This window comes from Littorina saxatilis, linkage group LG1 (assembly GCF_037325665.1).
Source record: "Littorina saxatilis isolate snail1 linkage group LG1, US_GU_Lsax_2.0, whole genome shotgun sequence".
Lineage (NCBI taxonomy): Eukaryota > Metazoa > Mollusca > Gastropoda > Littorinimorpha > Littorinidae > Littorina > Littorina saxatilis.
Window position 1 is genome coordinate 41669596 of NC_090245.1, and position 22500 is coordinate 41692095.

Consider the following 22500-nt stretch of genomic DNA (forward strand, 5'->3'; position numbering starts at 1 on the left):
ATACTGGTCTGTTATTTTTCGCCTAGCGCGCTCACCCAATACAGATAGCGCACTGAGTCGCCACTCACTGCATGCCTTCACAAAAAATACTGCCGATAGGAGAGACGCTTGAAAGGAAGGGTGGCGCGTTCATGAGTGATTGTGCAATTTCTAACTTGAGCAGGCTGAGGGAGTGTTAGTGAGGATGATTGGCTTGATAATTTTAGCTACTTGGCCAGTTGGGGAAATTGCATGTTGTTGTTTTTTATGGGGGCGAGGACGCCCCCATTCTATACGGATAGTTTCGAGGTTGACCATGGGCAGCGCCATTTTGTTGTGAAATACGTCATCAGTTTGTGTACACAGGAAGTTGTGACATCCGTCACCCTATGGGAGGGGTGACGTCAAAATTGTTCATCTGTAGAAAGTTGTGAAATCCGTCACCCTATGGGAGGGGTGACGTCAAAATTGGTCATCACAGAGTTTGTGTAACACAGGAAGTTGTGAAATACGTCACCCTATGGGAGGGGTGACGTCAAAATTGTTCAACAAAAACATGATATGTCGCTTTGTGCAGGGTCAACTGCAACAAACTCAAACCGAGCCATTCATACCTAGCTGTATTTGAGTGACTTATATACCCGACATTTTTATTTCTTATCTTTAGCACAGGTGTAGGAAAAATCATGAACCAAAATGTTATTTATTTTCTAATTTAACATTTTTTTTACAAATATGACCATGGTCTTTTAAACATACAGTGACATTAAACATTGTTATGTTAAAAAAAAGAAAAAAGAAAAAAAGCTTTTGTGCACAAATCAGAAAATACATTGTACATTTTACCTACAGGCCAAACCGTGAGTGTCTGTGGCAAAGCCCGACCCAGGAAATTGCACTGATCTAAATTGTCAAGAACAGGCGCTTGCATTTGGATGTGTCCAATGATAGTAGGTTTGGTTGTGATCAATCAGAATAATGTAGGAATAAAAATGTATGACAGTTTAGTATGATGACATGTAATTCACATATGCTGAAATATGATATTATACATCATGTAATATTATTATGGCTGTTGCCATGACCATGAAACCCAACAAAGGTTTAATGTAATGTAATTCAAAATACCAAAACCGAGCACCTATTAATCTCGTCTTTGCGCGTGAAGATTGAGGCCGTCTGCCAGTAGCGGTTAGGTCATACAGTGGAACCCCTCTCTAGCGACCTTTAAAATGTTGACAAAAATCGGTCCTTGTGGAGGGGGGTCCTTATAGAGGGAGGGGGGCGGAGTCAGGGGGCCACAAAGAAAGTCAGATTTAAAAAAAAAAGAAAACAGAGAAGTTTGAGTTGCTGACGACCGTTCCCTCTGAAAGCAAACTGCTTCGATTTCATGTTTGTCCTTGGTGTCCACCAGTTCTGGTGCATGTACTACCCTGGCCAAGTTTCCTCTCAAGACATCAAAGAGACCGCCCCAGTATACTCTACAGCCTCTGGGCGAACCACCTCTCATAGCTAAAACTGGGTCAATGACCCCTGGGAAGAAGGTCAGTGTCTATAAAATTTTACTCCTAGGCCTGCGGCCAGGGGGGGGGGGGGGAGTATACCGGTACCATTTGAGAATCAGACCAAATGAGAATTGAACCATTTGAGAACATCCTTTTTTTTCAATCACTACATCGAAGGCCTGCGGCCCGGGGTTCACATGGGTTGGTTTGTTTGTTTGTTTCAAACCCACACCCATATACACACATTTCCCATTTAAACCATTTGTCGGCCCCCTGTCGATATTTATCGACTAAGTTCCTTGTCAATATTTATTTTTAGTTTTAAATTTGTAAAGAGCTTATATTTATATTCAGTGATCGCGCTAGATATCTTTCAAACCGGTATGACATCATGAGCGGCACAATGCTCTCACGAAAATCAACCTGCCAATGCAACCAGTCAAATGCAAACATTGACTAAATCAATGTTTATCAATGCCATCGACACGCAGACGTTTTCTGTGGAATAAATTCGGGTTATTCCCCCCCCCTGGTTGTCAAAAAAGTGTTGACGCGCAGAGCCGATGTCAAAATCACCGAGTGACTTGCTATGCCATCGTAGCATCATCAGGCGGTTGACGTAGCCTACTAGGCCGTGAAGCACTTTCAGTTTCAGTGTCTGACAATTAGGGGCTTTTCTGACCTCTTGGAGGCAGAAACGACAGCAATGATCTTTGCTTCATGGTTATGATTATTCAGAAACTAAGGGGGTGGAGTTTACGTCCTCTCAGGTAGCTATGACCTATTTTGGGACATGAGTTGGGCGGCCCTGTGATAGTACTGGCCTCAAATATATATGTGAGCCGGCAAAGAGCGGATCTGGTGTGCGTAGGTGATTTTCCAGTATGATCGCATGCGGGCTTTAGCATTCTGCTATTTTGACGTCATTTTTGACGTTTCGTTAACACGACCTTGCGACACCAAGCCTCATCAATTTGTTTTCCATGATACAATGGCAACATTGTATCAACATGACACCTGTCACAACAAGCCATGCAATTCTCTCTCTCTCTCTCTCAGTCTCTCAGTCTCTGTCTGTCTCTGTCTCTCTCTCTCTCTCTCTCTCTGTCATTGTCATTGTCATTGTCTCTCTCTCTCTCTCTCTCTCGGCTCTTGAACTGAACGTGATGTGTAAGTCTGTGCGCTATATTGATGTGATTGATTGTTGCAAAATGTTGATTCAAATTAAAGATGATTTCAGCCTGTTGTAACAAACTAACACTCTACTCTGAGAAAAAAAAATCATTGTGTTCAAAATAGATCGAGACAGCAGCAACAAGCTAGCTGCATGCGCTGAGTGTCACTGAGAGAATTGTTACACAGTGTAATGCCCCCACCCCCCCCCCCCCCCACCCCAAGATTTCCCCTGTAGAAGACCTTGCTTTTTCACATATACCTTATTCATGACCTGTGAAAAGGGTATAGGCCTACTTTTTTGTGCCAGTCGAAGGGTTGCCATTTCTAGAACGAGGCAGCTCGTTTCCGGAAATGCGGCGCTTTGTTGGAAATCAAATGAGGTTTCGGGAAATCCCGATTATTCCAACTCTGCCCCGGATTCTTACTTTGCGCCCAACAACAACACCAAAATCGCTCACCTATGACTATGACGATTCGCACCTTATTATGCTGACGATTCGAACTTTTTCCTTGTGACGATTCGCACCTATCACTATGACGATTCGCACCTGATGCTGACGGTTCGAACTTTTTCCTTGTGACGATTCGCACAAGTGCGAATCGTCAAAGTGCGAAACGGCGAAAGTGCGAAACGTCTGTATACCTATTTCTGAACTAGTTTACATTATTTTTGTACCGTAGTCTTAAACCTTTTTTAACATTCAAATCCTGAGGACCGATTTCGTCAGTGTTACTGAACCGGTCGTCACTGAGTTTTCCCTCACCATTGGCAGTTTGCCGTTTTCTTCTTTCATTTACTCATTCATTTATTTGTCTCTTCATGCATGCTTTTCTGGGTTTGTGATCATTACAGTGTCTTTAAGGTTGGCACTTTTCTTCTTCTTTTTCTCTCTTTCAAGTTGGCAAGTGACATAAAAAACCCAGACTTGACAGGTTGTGGCTAATTTGGGTAAAAAGACAAAGACATTTCGTTAGCCAATCAGACCCTACCCACAAGAAATTATGACGATGGCGACGAGGGTCATTGTGGTTCTACTTGCACTACAATTATTTTGCCTTTCATCTGCTAAACAACCGAAGTATCCCGTTATTTTGGGTAAGTAATTTGCATGATGTTATGTGTTTGATCTACTCATTTACTTCATGGCGAATATACTGGAACAGACGGAATGACGTTCGCTCTTGTCAGACACAGTTTCGAGTGAACGTTTCGTAACTTCTGTTGACAACGTAGCAAGCAGCAAACATAAATTTGTGTGCCCTTTGTTTACATACACTATTCAGGCGTCTGTTTTTCTCGCTTGATGGTTTAAATACAGTTACTAAGGTTATTTATAAAGGGTATATTTGTGCTTATCTAGAAATAAAACAGTGCAGTTTTGTTGATGTCTGTTTATTTGAGCTAAAAGTAAAAAGTAAAATAAGCGAGCGCAAGAGCAGCAGTGCTATTGATAAAGATAATTGTTAAACGAAACACCAGTTCCATCCGATTTTCTGTCAAACTCTTGAAATGTCCTGCGTCTTCTAGGTGATGATGGTAAAGAACATAGAGATCGTGTTCAGACTTGACTGTGACAATTGACATCCAAACAGCTGGATTGTATTGGATACTTTTTTGACAGGCAAAAGCACAAAATAAAGAGTGACTCTTAAAACTAAAAAGGGAAGGAGTCTGAAACTGGGGGTAAATTTACAGAGACTGTGAACAGAAAATCAGGAGAAACAAGGTCTCAAATATGAGGGGGGACGTGACTTGTATTAAGTTGTAAAGGGGTGTCCACTTTATGAAATTTTGTAAGTTTGATTTAATCGCCTTCACAGAAACATTTAATCGGGTTTAATTCAGTTGTTAAATATTAAAACAAGGAAGTACTGCGGCCACAACTTCCTGTCCTGTTGCTGTCGTACAAAATATGTGTGTCATATGACTCATAAGGGCTCATTCTATTTCTGGGTTTTAGCCCCATAACCTCCCCCCCCCCCCCCCAAAAAAAAAGGGGTTGAGTTATAGCGGCACGATCTGAATTAAATTTGGAGTGCATTAATTCTCACTACTCAGGCAATCAGGAAGAACATTTGCAAACATGGTTTGCACACAAGAAACTGTGAAGAGGACATTGTGAGTTTTGTGTGTCGATGTGTTTCAATACTTTCATAAATATAGCCAGCAGACCACATTGTGAATTTTATAACTTGCACTTGACAAAAAGAGATCGCTCACAGAAAGAAATATCAGTTTGCAGTTGTAATTATAGTTTTAAGGAAGCATTCTGAAAAATGTCCTGCTCTCCAACTTTGGAACGCCTAATATGGTATCAATGGTATCAAATTTTGAACGTTTGTTTCAGCAAGTCACTCTTTTAAAGGCATATGTACGCGCTCCCGTGTTTACAAAGTGTAGTTTGCCCATAATCGATGTCAAACGCACCATAAGACCATGTAATGACGATATGTCGCCATGCGCGGACCATATACATGCCTTACAGCTTGTTTTAGAGTCTCAAAAACTTTGGATGTAAACAAAGACGCGGAGTTATTTCCCTTGCGTCAACGCTACCTCTGTTGGCAAATCTATAAATAGGACGATCCAGATCAAAATGAAAATTAACATATCTCAACATTGAAGGGGTCCTAGACCACAATATTTTGCAGGGAACTTAATTTAGCATGTCTCCAGCTGTTGGTAAAGCAGTTAGCGTGTATAGTCATCGAGTACATATGGCTTTAATGAGGAAAAGTTTCAGTTTCGTAAAACCAACAAGAAAACATTTTGTAATAAAAAAAAAGGGGGGGGGGGGGTGTTTTATATTTTTGAGTCACTTGAGAAAAAGTGACTCTATGTAATCGGTCAGTGTTAGTCTGTCCGGCCGGCCGGCCGGCCGGCCGTCCGTAGACACCACCTTAACGTTGGACTTTTCTCGGAAACTATCAAAGCGATCCGGCTCATATTTTGTTTAGTCGTGACCTCCAATGACCTCTACACTTTAACGATGGTTTCGTTGACCTTTGACCTTTTTCAAGGTCACAGGTCAGCGTCAAAGGAAAAATTAGACATTTTATATCTTTGACAAAGTTCATCGGATGTGATTGAAACTTTGTAGGATTATTCTTTACATCAAAGTATTTACATCTGTAGCCTTTTACGAACGTTATCAGAAAAACAAGGGAGATAACTAGCCTTTTCTGTTCGGCAACACACAACTTAACGTTGGGCTTTTCTCGGAAACTATAAAAGTGACCGGGCTCAAATTTTATGTGAACGTGACTCATTGTGTTGTGAATAGCAATTTCTTCCTGTCCATCTGATGCCTCATATAATATTCAGAACTGCGAAAGTGACTCGATCGAGCGTTTGCTCTTCTTGTTATAACATGGGGGTGGTGGGGGGAGGGTCCACTGTAGTAACAGCTCATGCTTGAATGTAATGTTTATTGTTGTTGAATGTCCAACAGTGCCTGGAGATGGCGGGAGTCAACTCTATGCCAAGCTTGACAGGTCGGTCGTGCCGCACTTCTACTGCTCAAGGAAGACTGACGACTATTTCAACATCTGGCTGAACATTGAGGAGTTTTCTCTACCTGTCGAGTGCTTTGTGGACAACATGCGGTAAGTAGTGCTTACAGTAACTATGCATCACTATTCTTTTACTTGGTCCAGTAAGTGAATTGTGACAGTGTATGACAAAAAGTATATTTGTGACCTTCCGCCACGGAATGAGTCGCCTGTCACCTTTGCATGGTTTTCATATTTTTACATTTTCCTGAAGAGTTTTTTATGCTCTATCCAGTGGTGAAAACCGTTTTAGAAAAGAGCGAAAACTTATAAGAGTTATAAGCCTGTGACTAAGGTGACCCTCACACTATTACCAGACACCCCCCCGGATTTATATTAAGCCTAGCGCAGAAGCGCGCGAGGTGACATACAACTCATTCCGTGGTGGAGGGTCACATTTTGGAATATTTTGAATTTGACACAGTCTTGGGATGTCATGAACCAAACTGAAATTGGTTGCGGCTCTCACACTTTATCCACCATTTCTCTCTTCCTTTAAGTGTCAAGAGTGCAGTTGCAGATTGTATTATTCTGTTTTCTGAATATCTTCACATTTCTTCCAGCTTGCGATACAACCGCACAAGCCACACGACACGGAATGCGGAAGGTGTGGACATTCGAATCGATAGTTTCGGGAAAACAGCGACTGTTGAGTGGTTGGATCCTAATTCTATTATCCACAAGCTCTCAGAATGTAAGTCTCTGCTGTTATTTGTTTTATGAAGAAGCTCATAAGTTATCCTAATACATTTTTGTGTTTATTGGTATATCTAAATGGTGGATTAGTCCAGGTTTGAAGATAATTATTACATGTATACATGAAAGCTGGAAGCTGTTTCATCACACACGCACGCACACTGCTATGCGAGTAAAAAATTCAATACTGCATTTCAGAGGGGGGAAAAGTGAAACCCCATGTGAAAAGAAAACTATATATCTATCCGCAAAAATGATGTGTTGTTTAGTATGACTGGATTAATGAGGAAAAATCGTGATGCCAAGCTCAACATCAAGACATAATTTACTATGCAATTTCTTGCTATGTTACCGGCCCCCGTAGCGCAGTGCATCGGGCTGCGGGCCGGGAGGTCGTGGGTTCGAATCCCATCAGGGTCATGTGGGCTTTTTGGGCTACGGTCGGCTCCTACCCAGAGTGGAAGCAGTGATGGCGCTAGTATTTTTTCAAACCGGTACGCAAACTGTTATGATACAAATAGTCCAGAAAAAACGGTAGGCTGGTCATTGGAACCAGTAAGAGTCCAACTCAGAGTACTGGATTTGTTGTTTTACCAGCAAAAAAACCCACGGTAGTTCAAAAATCAACCGGTAGGTCATACCGGCTACCATTTTTTGTTCCGGTATTTTCTCAATTCAACCGGTAAAATACCAGTAATTACCGGTTAACGCCAATACTGGGAAGTGCTATGGTTCCTATGGGAAGGCTGGGATCACACAGCCGAGTGTCATTCACTTAACGAATGCGACTTTGAGGGTGCTCAGGTTCTGTATACCTGACCAACACCGCAGGTGCGGCAGTTCTCGGGCCTGGTTGATGCCAGGATATATTATGACAGTAAGCGTAGAGTGCTGCCCTGTCACGTAGTCTCAAACCAAAATTGGAAATCCAAAGCATCATCATTATAATCATCCTCATCTCATTAATCATCCAAAATATAAATTGTCCTTGCTCTTGTGGCCCTTCATGCCCGGAGCTCTCATGGTGACCTTGGTCTCAGTGTTCCTGTTCGATCCTTCCCTGAATAGTAGTTCTGCTGTCAGTCTTCAACGTGTGACGTTCTGGGGGGTCGACGGAGGGACGTGGTGGCGGTCTGCTCTCTGGAGGGGACGCTCACTCAGTCTGGCTCCGCGACTTAAAAGTCAATGTCGTTAGTAGGGGGCATAGTAGGTAGTGGGCTGCGTCCGTTAGCTCGGGACAGACCCACTACTGAACACCGTCGAAGTGACTCAGCAGAAGTGCAGTGTCATCTTCCGAGGGTAGCCTACCGCAGCGACCCGACATCCCCACCCTGGAGCGTCTGTAAAATCGACAAGTCTGGCAGCGGAACGAAATTAGGAGGTGGTTGGAGCAGCGAGTGCAGGGACGGGGCGGTGTGAGAGCACAACGGGACAAGGAACAGGTGTAGAGACGTGGAAAAAAAAAAAAAAAATGTCTTGCTATGTTGAGCTTTAACTTGAATCAACTTTCTAGCTACATTTTTGACGGAAGCACGGCTGCTGCGTTGAAGACCCAGACAACTTAATATTTCCTTTGAATAAATTAGCATTAGTTGAAGGGATCATATTTACCATCTAAGATTGGTTCATGCTTTTACAAGGGATAATAACATCTGTCCACCTAAACACGTGCGAAAATCAACAGCCGGAATGCTTCCTGTGCATTTAGGGAATGTTTTGTTGAACTAATTTTATAGGTGACTCCTATGTCAATTACCGTATTTGACGGATTACAAGCCGCACCCCCGACGTTTAAAAAAAAAATTGGGACGAGCCACGTATAATCACTATATTAGCCGCCGTCGAAAAAAATATAATCAGATCGTGTCAATCAATCAAAACAACCAGGCAAACGAAAGTACGGTATTTGGCGAAATCGGCTCCAAGAATAAACAAGTGAAAAAATTTGAAGAAAAATATCACACACACAATTTGTAACCAACACACGCATGTACAAAGGGGTGTGTCTACCGTTCAGGCAGCCTGGTCGGAACCATCAGATTCTGCTGCGGAGAAGCCAGAAAAGTCACTTTCCTCGCTGTCGGACACAAACAGCGACATGATCGCTTCATCCAGAACTGAAGAAGTCGAGACCGAGGGGGTGACGTCATCATCGGAGCTTGAATCGGTCCCGCTCGTGTCGTCTGCTGTAGGTGCTGCGATGATCTCTGCTCTCAGTTCGGTCTCCAACTCAGGCCATTTCGCGTTTCTTCCTCGGAAAGCCTTCCTGTTTTTCTTGCATCTCGAGAGTTGCTGGCGGACGGATCGCCATTGTCGCACCATGGATTCATTTATTCCAAGCTCAAAGCAGCGCGCCTATTGCCCTTGTCATCGGCCAGTGCAATCGCCTTTAGTTTGAACGCTGCATCGTACGCGATTCTTTTGGTCTTCGGCATCGTAAATCCAGTACAGTTGTGTCAGTGCAGTGCAAAAGTGTTTCATTAGGTGAATGCGATTTAAAAAAAAAGAAAAGTCGCAGCTTGTAGTCCGTCAAATACGGTAGCTAAATGAATTCAGCAAAAGATTCCCACTTAGCACAGAGAATGTCCATGCTGTAAATCTTCGGTATGTGTCAAAGTGGAAGGATTCTTGTCATCCGTGTAAAAGTCTGGACCGATCTGTGATAATGAATTGGATTGTGTACACGGGAATGACAGTGTCTTGAAGAGCTAGCAACTCTAGCAGAACCTTTCCGGTTCTCCCTGGAAATCCGGTTTTTGAACACTTTTAAAACAGGAAAATCCGGTTTCTGAACGTAAAATGTTGTTCTTTGTCCCTACAACTACAAGATATTATAAAAGATAAGCCTCAGCTACTGGGGGGGGGGGGGGGGGGGGGGGTGGTGCCGTGGACCCTGGCCTTTTAGGTTTTTTACTTTTTTTGTGTGTTAGCCCTGTGCATGTGATTAACCCTGGATTATTAGATAAGTCTGTTGGTCCAGTGTCATACTTCTACAACATCGTGGAGTCCCTGGTTGCCATCAACTACACACGTGACAAGGACATCAAAGGCGCACCTTACGACTTCAGGAGAGCACCCAGTGAGTTGTGTTGGTCTATGTGTGTGTGTATTATTGTATACAATTGTGTCAGTGTAAATGTCATATCTTCCAAGGACATCAAAGTCGCACCTTAGGACTTCAGGAGAGCACCCAGTGAGTTTGCCCTTTGTATGTGTGTATGTATGTTTGTCTTTCTGTCTGTCGTACTTTCTACCGTCATAAAGATACATGTTTCTAAACTTGAGTAGGTGTGTAACAGAATTGAAGCATATTGGAGCAGTTTTCTTTTGTTAAATAAATGATTCAAAGAGAAGAAATTGCAACAAAAAAGTTTACTTTAGTTACATGTTAGCTGCCCACTGTTACGTATTCGCATACTATGATACATTTTAAGACAAATTCTTATGAATCCTGGTACAGTGGAACCCCTCACAAAGACCCCCCTCTCTAACGACTACCGCGCCACGACACTTTTTTTTTTAACCGATGTGTTTCCTTATATAGTTGTCACCAGTGTAGCGACCACCCCGCTCTAATGTCTAAGGACCGACCTAACAGCTTGTGTAACGACTTTGTCAGACCACAGGTGGAGGTATCGTTCACTGGACCACCACTATGATAGTAAGACTTTGTAGTCTTACTATGATAGTGGTGGTCCAGTGAACGATACCTCCACCTGTGGTCAGACAAAGCCAATTAAGACTCTCAGTCAGCGTAACGCATCACTGACAAACCGGTTATAACCAGTTGAATAGCATTCACAGGCCTGTTTACCAGTACGATTTGGGCGTATTTTGTACGCCAAATTATTATCAGTACGCAAATACGCGACACACGCACAAAATACGCATAAGAAAAAGTCTAGAATACGTTTTCCGGTGTTGGTGTGCTGATTACGGGATGGTACAACTGATACCGGTTTCGGTCGAAGGGAGATAACTATGACAGCGAGTCTTCAGCTGTGGAAACCTTGTTCAGTTGTTGGCACGTGCGATCGTCTGGACAATCGTGGCAAAATGAAGCGGTAAAATGTGACAGTTTCGGATGACTGTACCAAGTCTAAACAGCAGAAGCAGCAGATTTTCTTGGAGAAATATAAGAAAGAGCCAGGAATTGTGGAGTCTACTATGGGAAAAAGTCATGCACACTGCAAGTATTGTAAATCAGATTTCTCCGTTGTCCATGCTGGGAAATATGACATCGAACGACACTGCAGTTCCAAAACTCACATGGACAAGGTTGCTGCAAAGAAATCCGCTGAAAGCTGCCAAAGAATTATTAAGTTCATTCCCGCAAAGCAAATCCTACCAGAAGAAAAGGCTGTAGTCCGTGCTGAAGCAATGTTTTCTGAGATGATTGTAAAAATGAACTTGCCACTGTCAACCGCAGATGTTATTTCACGAACTTCATCTTTTCATTATCAATCTGCTTGGAAGACACTGGTTATAATGTTATAAACTGACAGGTAAATAAAATTGTTTTATCCCTGTTGTATCGGAAGGAGTTAAATTCTGAAGATGTTCACAAGACATGCTATTCTTACACAAACACGTTTGCACCCACGGCCCACGTACGTTTTGCCTAGCCCATATGGCTTTGCTTGCAAAGTACACCAACTTTTTGAAAAATACACTTAACTTTTTGAAAAAGTACTCATGCCTCAGGTTTAGGGTAAACAGGTCTGCATTCACCTAATGGAAGTCGCCGCGGATTTTCATTTCGCTCGATTACCGGTACTTTATTAGCTCGCTACTCAAGACTCAGCGCTTTTCTCTTTCTTTCGCGAATCTTTGTTTGTCAACAAGTCGTTGTGACAAGATAGCGTACAGAGAAACACCGGATGTATCAGGATCTCGCGCGCGAGATTTCGTTTTTTTGTGTCTCGCGATAGTTGGAGGAGCGAGAGCCGCCATGTTGTGTTTTCGTCTGCTCGAAATGTGCGCAAAAGTCGTAAATCATCTCAAAAAAAGCTTATTCCGGGCGGGACTACATGTGTGTGTTGGTTACAAATTGTGTGTATGATATTTTTCTTCAAACTTTTTCACTTTTCTTCTTTGTTTCACTTGTTTATTCTCGGAGCCGATTTCGCCAAATACCGTACTTTCGTTTGCCTGGTTGTTTTGATTGATTGACACGATCTGATTATATTTTTTTCGACGGCGGCTAATATAGTGACGCGGCCTATACGTAGCTCATCCCAATTTATTTTTTAAAAGTCGGGGGTGCGGATTATAAAACGGTGCGTCTTGTAATCCGTCAAATACGGTAACTCTTTTTGCATTGAAACATGCACCAGAACTGGTGGACACCATCGACAATGTCAAACATGAAATCGAAGCAGTTTGCTTGAGGAAACGGTCGTCAGCAACTCAAACTTCTCTGTTTTCTTTTTTTAAGAAAATCTGAGGTGACTTTCTTTGTGGCCCCCTGACCCCGCCCCCTCCCTCTGTAAGGACCCCCCTCCATAAGGACCGATTTTTGTCAACATTTTCAAGGTCGCTAGAGAGGGGTTCCACTGTACTCATTTCTGATTCTCACTCCATGTATCGGTTAAAAATTATATAGAATTTGTGTCATAAAACATTGTTCACAGTCACACTGAAAAGTGGCACTGCAGACACTCTCTTTTGGTCATTATGTTTCTTATTTTAAACTTTTTACAACTGTATATATTCTTGTCCAAAATTGCCTAAATGTGGATGTGCGAATAGATTTTAGACAGATCTATACACACCATTTGCTCAGGGATGTCGTTAGGCGTCGGACATCGGACATAGACCGATTTAGAGGCTCAAATGTCCGATTCACATTGCCGCATGCCGGTCAGATGTCCTATCGTTTTGAACTGAGCGCTGGCATTGTCCGATAAGAACTCAATTCCTTCGGACAGCGCGATATTCGTTAATGTTCCTTTCAAGATACACATTTTCAAAAAGCGACCAAGCACTCTTGCGTACAGGTGCATTTAAGTTGTGCAATGCGGATCTTGCGTTTGGGTGACACCCGTTTGCAGCACATTAAAGTTAGGAGTATGGGAGACAACTCCAACTGACTTAGTCTTGCGTCTGCTTTTGCTTTCAGTTCGAGACATTTTGACGAAGCGCACTGAGTTATGCCACCGAAAAATAAAACTAAAGCCTGCCAAAGTTCAACAAAAGCTGAACACGTTTGGCGATCGATTCAACTGCATCCTGTGCTACATTAGGGTCAAAAACAGGGGGGAACACGGCGAGCGTCATTCTTGAAAATGAAACAATTCTGACGTCCTATTGAAATTTCTGAAAGCGGACAAATGTCCTATTGATGCTGAAGAGCTAGGACATTTGTTCTATAGGTATGAATATGTAGCAACATCCCTGTTTGCTATGCTGAATTTTTTTTAAAATGTAAATTGCTACACTTGAGGTTTCACAAGGATTGGCGCAAAAGTAGAAACAAATCCTGAACAATTTCAGTAAACGGTCCTCCTCTTGGTGAACTCTCAATTTTCTCTTCATACCGTATCTCTTTCTTTGCTGCTCCCTTTATCTACAAAAACGATTGTGCTACCGAATGCAGTAACTAATTCAACTCACCATGCATTTTCTTTCCAGACGAACTGGGTGATTTTTATGCCAACCTGACCAAGCTGATCGAGGACACGTACACAGAGAACGGCAACTCCCCAGCAGTGATCATTGGGCACTCCATGGGAAACCCGGTGATGCTCTACTTCTACAACCATAAGCCTCAAGCGTGGAAGGACAAGTACCTCCGAGCGCACATATCCCTGGCTGGCGTGTGGGCCGGGGCGGTGAAAACTCTGCGTCTTATGACTTCAGGTAAGGGGAAGATGGAAGAAAGGTTTGGTTCCGAGCTGAGTTGTGGAGCTAGAAGACGATAGAGTGTGGGTGGGTGTACGTTCTGCATCCTATGACATCGGGTGCATGGGGAGAAAGCAAAGGTGTGGTTCAGGGTTGGGGGGGGGGGGGGGGGGGGGGGGGCAAGAGTGTTTGGTTATGTGCTTGTTTGCAGATTTAAAAGCATAGCACTCGGTTTTGAACGTAAGACTTCACTCTAGAGCTGTTTCTCATGCACCCCAACTCCACATCTCCTTCCAAAACCAACCTCTCTCAGCTGTTAGCCTGACATAGGGTTAAGCTGTCATTTTAGCTCTTTGTTTCTTGTTCTGTCTCAGGAGATTCACTGGGTGTGTACGTGGTGAACCCTCTGACTGTGCGCCCAGAACAGCGAGCGATGCCCAGCACAGCGTTTCTCATGCCCTCCACTCGTTTCTGGGACAAGGACGAAATCTTGGTCTACAATGAACATCGCAACTATACCGTCAATGACTACAAGCAGCTGTTCCAAGACCTCAACTACACGGATGGTTACATGATTTGGCAAGACACCAGCAACCTTATTATAGGTGAGTGGTGTGTACGATTATGTTTGAAGTGAAAAAGAATTACCTGCAAGGTATGAGCTGAAGCTGTGAACATAAAATCAACACACTATTTACTGAACTCAGTGTGAGTGTGAGATTGATTGGCTTTTATAAACTCTTTTTTTTTCGTTAAACCAAAGTGTCAAAAATTATACTCCGACCAATTCAATACTAAAAATGAATCAAACCTGAAAGGTAGACACTTAATCAGAATTTCTGCAATGTTGAAAGCGTTGTATGAGATGGAATGCTGGTTTGCATGAAGTAAGACTAACTATCATCACATAAAACATTTGCATGACATTTTTGTGGACACATGGCATAGCGTCTAACAAAGATTAACCCACGCCACAGGTCTTTTCACTTTCTTCTGTAGGGCGTTCAGTGCAAACAAGTACATGAACAGAGGAACCCCCCTGTTATGACCCCCCATTTTAAGACTTCCTCCCTTTCCAGACATAATTTTCTAAGATTTATAGAGGTCCTGAAGGGGGGTTCCAGTGAAAAGCACAGATTCGACAAGTTGTCACTTCATTGGCATGGTCTTCAGCTAAACAAGTTGATGAACTTTTTCACCTGGAAGCACAGGTCAGGGATCAGATGCAACGCTACTTGTTATGTGTTTTGTCTAACGTGAAACATTGACTGCAGTGACGTAATTATTAACCACACATGACAACCTTCAGACTTTTGGCTGAAATCGGATTTTTTCCTGTGCGCTCAAAGGGTAGTTTCAGAAAATTTGGTGATACATGCCCAACATCTGTGTATTATTTTGGAGTAATGGGTCACTTTCAGAATTTTTTTTATGCATCCTTGTTCCCATGTCTGATTAACTCCTTTTTTTCACAGATCTTGAAGCCCCCGGCCTAGAGGTTCACTGCTTGTTCGGTACAGGCATACCCACTCCTGGTGCACTCCAGTTTGTCCCTGGCGGTTTTCCCGACAAGTACCCCAAAACTGTGCCCGATGATGGAGACGGCACAGTCAACAAGCGCAGTCTCATGGCTTTCGCCGGCTGGGCCAGCAAGCAAAAACAGCCTGTCAAATACTCTGCGCTGAAAGGGGCCGAACACATGGCCATAATGGCGGATCCGCGAACGCTCCAGTACATTGTGAATTTCCTCACCGACGCAAGTTAATGATGGAGAGTGTGAATGTTGCGGGTGTTTGTGGAAGAGTGGTGGATTGAGTGGGAGAGTGATCGTGTTGCATTTTCCTTACTCTTTAGTGTGTCCCTTTCTATCAGATTATGAGGGTGTGTTTGTAAATATGGATTGGAAGAGCAGAAACTTGAAACATTGTAAAAATCTCCATGAAGACAGTGAAGGCATTTTTCTGTATTAATCGACAGATCTCTCAAACCAGAGTCGGTGTTTGTGTTGATATGCAGTGCATGCTGTATATATAGTCAGGTATGGGGCATTCAATGTATTTCATGTGAACTTTTTCTCTGTTTTACAAAAATGAATATTCCCCTTAGGAAACCAGGAAATCCTGATTGGAAAGACTTTCCTCACAGGTTTCATGTATTCCTAAAGCAACCAAGAAAGGGATATGTTATGAAAATCTCATTTGAACCCCAAGTCTGTTTTTACATTTAGTCAAGTTTTGACTAAATGTTTTAAGGCAAAGGGAGCCACTAAAATCTAAATTTGTATTTACTTCTACCATAGGCTAATGTTATATGCTTATGAAGTGGTAAGGCATATACGATTTCAAAACGGATAACGTTTTCAGTACCGTCACTGTCCGTTACCATGGAAACGGCAATCTCCAACTGCCAAAATGGGTTGCTAGGAACACGTTTTTTAGCTTCCCCTTAAATCATAGGAATGTGATTTTTTGTATGTAGGATGTAGGAGTCCATAGTTGTGGAATGACAACAGGGATTTTTTCTAGGATGAATAGTTCTGATAAAATATTTTTTTTAGATGAATTATCATGTTTTTCAGCACAATTTTAGTAAATATGACCCGCCTGAACAGTTATTTATTAATTTAAAGAAAATTCCTGTTGTCATTCCACAGGTTGTCCTCTGATAAGCATGTCCCTTAAGTTTCATTGCATTCTGAACACCTGGATTGAAGAAAAACAGTTTCCTAGAAAGCAGGTAATGCAAAAACGCTGAACAGAGAAACAAGGCCGAGAACATTTCAAAGCTCTTTCATTCACCCCAAATCAATGTTAACATAGTTCAGGTATTTTTCACAGACACCTGGTAACTACAGGCTTACCTAAAACTGCCCAGCAGCATATGCTGCACCCCCTTCTAGTCTGATGAGCTCATCCTGTCTTTTGAGTTTAGCTGCACGCACAGTGTCGCGTCTCTTGTTTAGCTGATCTTTCTTGAACCTGAGGCTGCCAAGAACCCTTTTACACTCCTAGCCTTGTTTAGTCTTTTCATGTTACAGCCTGTTAATGTTGTAAAGCCGTAGAACTGTGCAGTGTTGAGAGCAGCCGCTGGTTCAAAATTGAATTCCCTAGCCCCTGTGACGACTGCAAACCGTACGCGATTTTTGCATGCAAATTTGTCCTTGGGGCAGCGAACCCAAACGCTGCTGTGGAGACACTCATTAGAGTTTTTCCTGACACACATCTCTGAAGCAGTTGATCTTTCGTCAGTCTCTGGTAAACTGGTTCTAGAGGAGGATTCAGCTTCTTGAAGTTGAGAGGTGTATGGACGAGTTTTGCGTGTGGTCCTGGGGGCTGGTAGAAGGACCATGACGCGGCACCATGGGGGCACAAGTCATGCTGTGGCTTGTCATCTGTTGAGAAGCCGTGACGCAGAGATGCCATCACTGCCCGTTTCATGTCTGCAACTGTCTTACCCCCCCCCCCCCCCCCCCTAATTGCCCGATTATAATCAGAGTCAGCTGATCATACCCTCGCCCTCCCAAAGTGATTCCTTTTTTGCGGCAGTCTGTCACAAGGTTGCGAAGCGCTGTTACAAGACGCTTGGAAACGTGATTGATGTACTCTTCTTTTTCGATGGTTACTTGATCTCCATAAGGCTTTATTTTGGAAAGTTCCTGGAAGGTTTTTGTGTCACCGTCTGACAGGATAACTGTGTATCGCAGATTGTGCTGCGACACTGACCTGCCCCACAGAACCCGAGCCGCCTCGACTTCCATGATGCCACTGGAACCTAAAAATAAAACCACCGTTTCAGTCAAAGTCAGCCACTGAATAGCAAACACACAAACACACACAAACACACACACACACAAAAGGCAATCAGCCACAGATCTACCAACATAGACGCTATCATTGTTTTTGTTCAGTACATGTATTACTATGCATGGATTAGTACCCAAACACACACAAATTTATACACAAACACGCACAGACACACACACACACACACACACACACACACACACACACACACACACACACGTACACTTCACATAGACAGCGCACACAAAACACTGACACATTTTCACAAACACTTACAGATCTATGTAAAATTCAAACACAACACACTATCATCCCATTTCAACAAACGTCTTCACAAACGCACCATACACACATACTGTTTCGATCTACGCACTCACCTGCAAAATTCTTGTCACAGATGTCCAGTTTCCTGGAGAAGTTTGTTTCCAGTTGTCTGGCAAACGTATGACAGTAGTTGCACATAACATGAGCGTCAAAGCAAGTATTCCAGTCAGCACGTCTAGACTACAGCACACCCTATTCCAATGTGGGACGAGTGCCCCCTGGTCAGCCATGATCCGTCGTAGCTTACACTGATATCAAGAACATCATCATCAGACAGTGTCATTCCATTGTGCGTTGCGTGTATCTGTCTGACCTGACGGACAGCCTCACTGAATACTTTCTCCTCCAGTAGATCTACATCAAGTCGTTGATAGAGTTTATCAGCTTTCTTCTGAAAGGTTTTGTGATCCATGCCTACCAAATCTAAACTTTCACAAAATTTGTTAAATTGTTGAGCACCTAGCCCACATATCAAGGAGTCTGGACGAATAAACGGCTTGCCTGATGAGACCATAATCCGTTTGACCGCTTTCTTTGGAAGCAAGGTATCCAGCGGTACCTGGAACAACTTCCTCACATGTGCGTACACTGCAAGGCCGTGTCTCTGTTTTGAGTCTGGGCATGGTGACAGCGTTGGCTGTTTACATTGCGGACAACAAAGTTCGTTTACAACTCAATACCATCAAAGGTTTCCAAATCAACAAGACATCTCCTTGTTTGGGAAGCCTCTGGACCTGTCGCTTTTGACCAGTGGCTGCTGTGTAGGCCTATGTGTTCGTCTTGAATTGTTTTCGCGTCAAACCGCCAAGAACACACTCTCAGTCCTGACGCAGAATTTGATCTGCATGCCACAGCGGTCGATCCAGATTTTGTGCGCTTGGTCACCGATTGTGTTTTAGTTGTTCTCTTGTCTCTGCAACTCTTCAGTTGTTGTCTTCTCGTACACTTGCCTTTATGATGTGTTTTTCGGAGCGTTGATCTTTTCACACGTGCCATTTTTCTAAGCAAACTCAGTCGAAAACTAAACGCGGTGAGCAGACGACTTTTAAAACGCGAAAAGCCACGCGAGCCTATCTGACCAATCGTGGCCAGGTATTTACGTCATACCCCCGTATATGGAAAGTGTCTGTGGTTTGCTTGTTTGAAAAATAGGGGGGTTTCCCCAGGAGAATCCATATTTAACCGAAAATAACCGCCGAATGACACAGGGGAGAGAACTGCTGTTCAAACGGTATACGACGTTCCCGCGTTAGGCGAGCAGAAATGTCTGTTGTCAAGGGTTGAAAATCGGAATTTTTATCGGAAGAGTGAATGAAAAGACAGAAAAATTCGCCGGGTTGGTGCAATGAAATATGTTTTTAGAGACTTTGATGAATTTGTATAGTGTAATCATATGCATTTCATGAAAGTAGACAGATTGAAAGGTGCAAAACTGCTAACAACTCAAAATGGCTGTGTAAGTCCAATCACTCTAAATTTCAGTGGCGCACTTCGCCTTAACATAGAGGGGGAATCGAGACGAGGGTCGTGGTGTATGTGTGTGTGTGTGTCTGTCTGTGCATGTGTGTGTGTAGAGCGATTCAGACTAAACTACTGGACCGATCTTTATGAAATTTGACATGAGAGTTCCTGGGAATGTTATCACCGGACGTTTTTTTCACTTTTTCAATAAATACCTTTGATGACGTCATATCCGGCTTTTTGTAAAAGTTGAGGCGGCACTGTCACACCCTCATTTTTCAATCAAATTGAATGAAATTTTGGCCAAGCAATCTTCGACGAAGGTCGTACTTTGGTATTGCATTTCAGCTTGGTGGCTTAAAAACTAATGAATGAGTTTGTCATTAAAAATCGGGGGCGGGGATGTAGCTCAGTCGGTGGCGCGCTGGATTTGTATCCAGTTGGCCGCTGTCAGTGTGAGTTCGTCCCCACGTTCGGCGAGAGATTTATTTCTCAGTCAACTTTGTGTGCAGACTCTCCTCGGTGTCCGAACACCCCCATGTGTACACGCAAGCACAAGACCAAGTGCGCACGAAAAAGATCCTGTAATCCATGTCAGAGTTCGGTGGGTTATAGAAACACGAAAATACCCAGCATGCTTCCTCCGAAAACGGCGTATGGCTGCCTAAATGGCGGGGTAAAAAACGGTCATACACGTAAAATTCCACTCGTGCACAAAAAAACCACGAGTGTACGTGGGAGTTTCAGCCCACGAACGCAGAAGAAGAAGAAAAAAAAGTCATTAAAAATCGGAAACTTGTTATTAAAATTATTTTTTTATTAAACGATCCAAAAACAATTTCATCTTATTCTTCGTCATTTTCTGATTCCAAAAACATATACATATGTTATATTTGGATTGCAAACAAGCTCTGAAAATTAAAAATATACCCCCCGCGGGTCAGGGGGAAGAATTTACCCGATGCTCCCAGCATGTTGTAAGAGGCGACTAACGGATTCTGTTTCTCCTTTTAAGAAAGAATTAAAAATATAAAAATTATGATTAAAATTAATTTTTCGAAATCGATTTAAAAACAGTTTCATCTTATTCCTTGTCGCTCCCTGATTCCAAAAGCATATAGATATGTTTGGATTAAAAAAAACCTCAGTGAGCTAAAGAGAATAGACATACAGAAAAGCGTGTTAACCTGCTCAGCGCGACCACTACCGCACTATTCTGCATGGCTTGTCGATTTCACTGCCTTTGCCACGAGCGGTGGACTGACGAAACTACGAGTATGTGGTCTTGGTGAAAAAAGCAGTGCGTTCAGTGTCATTCTGTGAGTTCGACAGCTTGACTAAATGTTCTTATTTTTCCTTACGCGACTTGTTCTTGATTTGGACTACTCTCAGCTGTTCCTCCTTTGTCTGAAATCTGAGGATTGTCATTGACCTTGCATTGTTGGGTGTTTATCGTCAGCTGAAGTGTTTTTTTCCTGAGAAACAAGCAAGGCTGATTTTGTATCTTTGTCTTCCGTCTTTTCCTCCTCTTTCTGTCAGAATGTTCTTGTATGCTCTTCCTCTTTGTTCGTAATCTAGATCTTGTAATTGAACTTTGCTTGTGAAGTTGTGCGTCAATGATCCGCTGACGTTGTTGTCTAGAGAACTGAGCAGGGCTGATTTTGCATAGATCTCTGTCTGTCTTCCTCCTTCTTTTTATATTTAGTCAAGTTTTAACTAAATATTTTAACATCGAGGGGGAATCGAAACGAGGGTCGTGGTGTATGTGTGTCTGTCTGTGCGTGTGTGTGTGTGTGTGTGTGTGTGTGTGTGTGTAGAGCGATTCAGACTAAACTACTGGACCGATCTTTATGAAATTTGACATGAGAGTTCCTGGGTATGAAATCCCCGAACGTTTTTTTCATTTTTTTGATAAATGTCTTTGATGACGTCATATCCGGCTTTTCGTGAAAGTTGAGGCGGCACTGTCACGCCCTCATTTTTCAACCAAATTGGTTGAAATTTTGGTCAAGTACTCTTCGACGAAGCCCGGGGTTCGGTATTGCATTTCAGCTTGGTGGCTTAAAAATTAATTAATGACTTTGGTCATTAAAAATCTGAAAATTGTAAAAAAAAAAAATTTTTATAAAACGATCCAAATTTACGTTTATCTTATTCTCCATTATTTGCTGATTCCAAAAACATATAAATATGTTATATTCGGATTAAAAACAAGCTCTGAAAATTAAATATATAAAAATTATTATCAACATTTTTTTTTCGAAATCAATTTAAAAACACTTTCATCTTATTCCTTGTCGGTTCCTGATTCCAAAAATATATAGATATGATATGTTTGGATTAAAAACACGCTCAGAAAGTTAAAACGAAGAGAGGTACAGAAAAGCGTGCTATCCTTCTCAGCGCAACGAATACCCCGCTCTTCTTGTCAATTCCACGTGCACTGCCTTTGCCACGGGCGGTGGAGTGACGATGCTACGAGTATACGCCCTTACCCAAATGCAGTATACTTATTTTGTACTGCAGGAGGTACAATTTTGGTACGTTTGCAGCACATTTAAGGTACGTACTGAAAATGTACCAAATTGGAACCGTGCTGAAACTATGCTGAAAAGATACCAAAAATATACCTCCAAGTACTGAAAACGTACTTCCCTTTTCAAAGTATCAACATGTACTGAAAATATACTGAATATGTGCTGTTAACATGCACACCATGAAAGTTTTAGGGCAAATGCTAGCATTTATAAATAAGAAAAACTGAGAAAAGTCAAAGCAGTGGCAATCTTCAGCTTTTAATATCCGAAAAATAACAATGCATTCACATGAATCCATGTGTATATATATATCTATATCTATATATGCACACACACAATGCAAATTTAAAACAAATAGTGTTCAACTTTACAGAAAAATATGTATTAACTTTTACACCTGCATGCAAGCATACCACAACCATACTGCAACTGTACTGATTAATTGCTGCTTTGAAGACATACCTCACAGATACTGAAAGCATACTGATAATATACTGCCATAGAAGTTAAAGAATATACCATAAGTATACTGATTATGTACTGCTGCAGAAGTATACTAAAAGTATACTAATAATATACTTCTCCAGAGGTTTAAGAAAAATTGCCACAGAAAAAAGAATGTAC

The 22500-nt window shown here is 42.4% G+C and overlaps 1 protein-coding gene across 1 annotated transcript; it reads left to right on the forward strand.

The window, feature by feature from the left end:
- Positions 1-3661: 3661 nt before the first annotated feature.
- Positions 3662-20931, forward strand: LOC138969712 (lysosomal phospholipase A and acyltransferase-like). The gene is made up of 7 exons (XM_070342572.1): positions 3662-3756; positions 6113-6266; positions 6776-6906; positions 9889-9987; positions 13542-13769; positions 14126-14356; positions 15227-20931. The coding sequence occupies exons 1-7, from the start codon at positions 3663-3665 to the stop codon at positions 15514-15516; spliced, it is 1227 nt and encodes a 408-aa protein (XP_070198673.1). The 5' UTR covers position 3662; the 3' UTR covers positions 15517-20931.
- The last annotated feature ends 1569 nt before the right edge of the window (positions 20932-22500 follow it).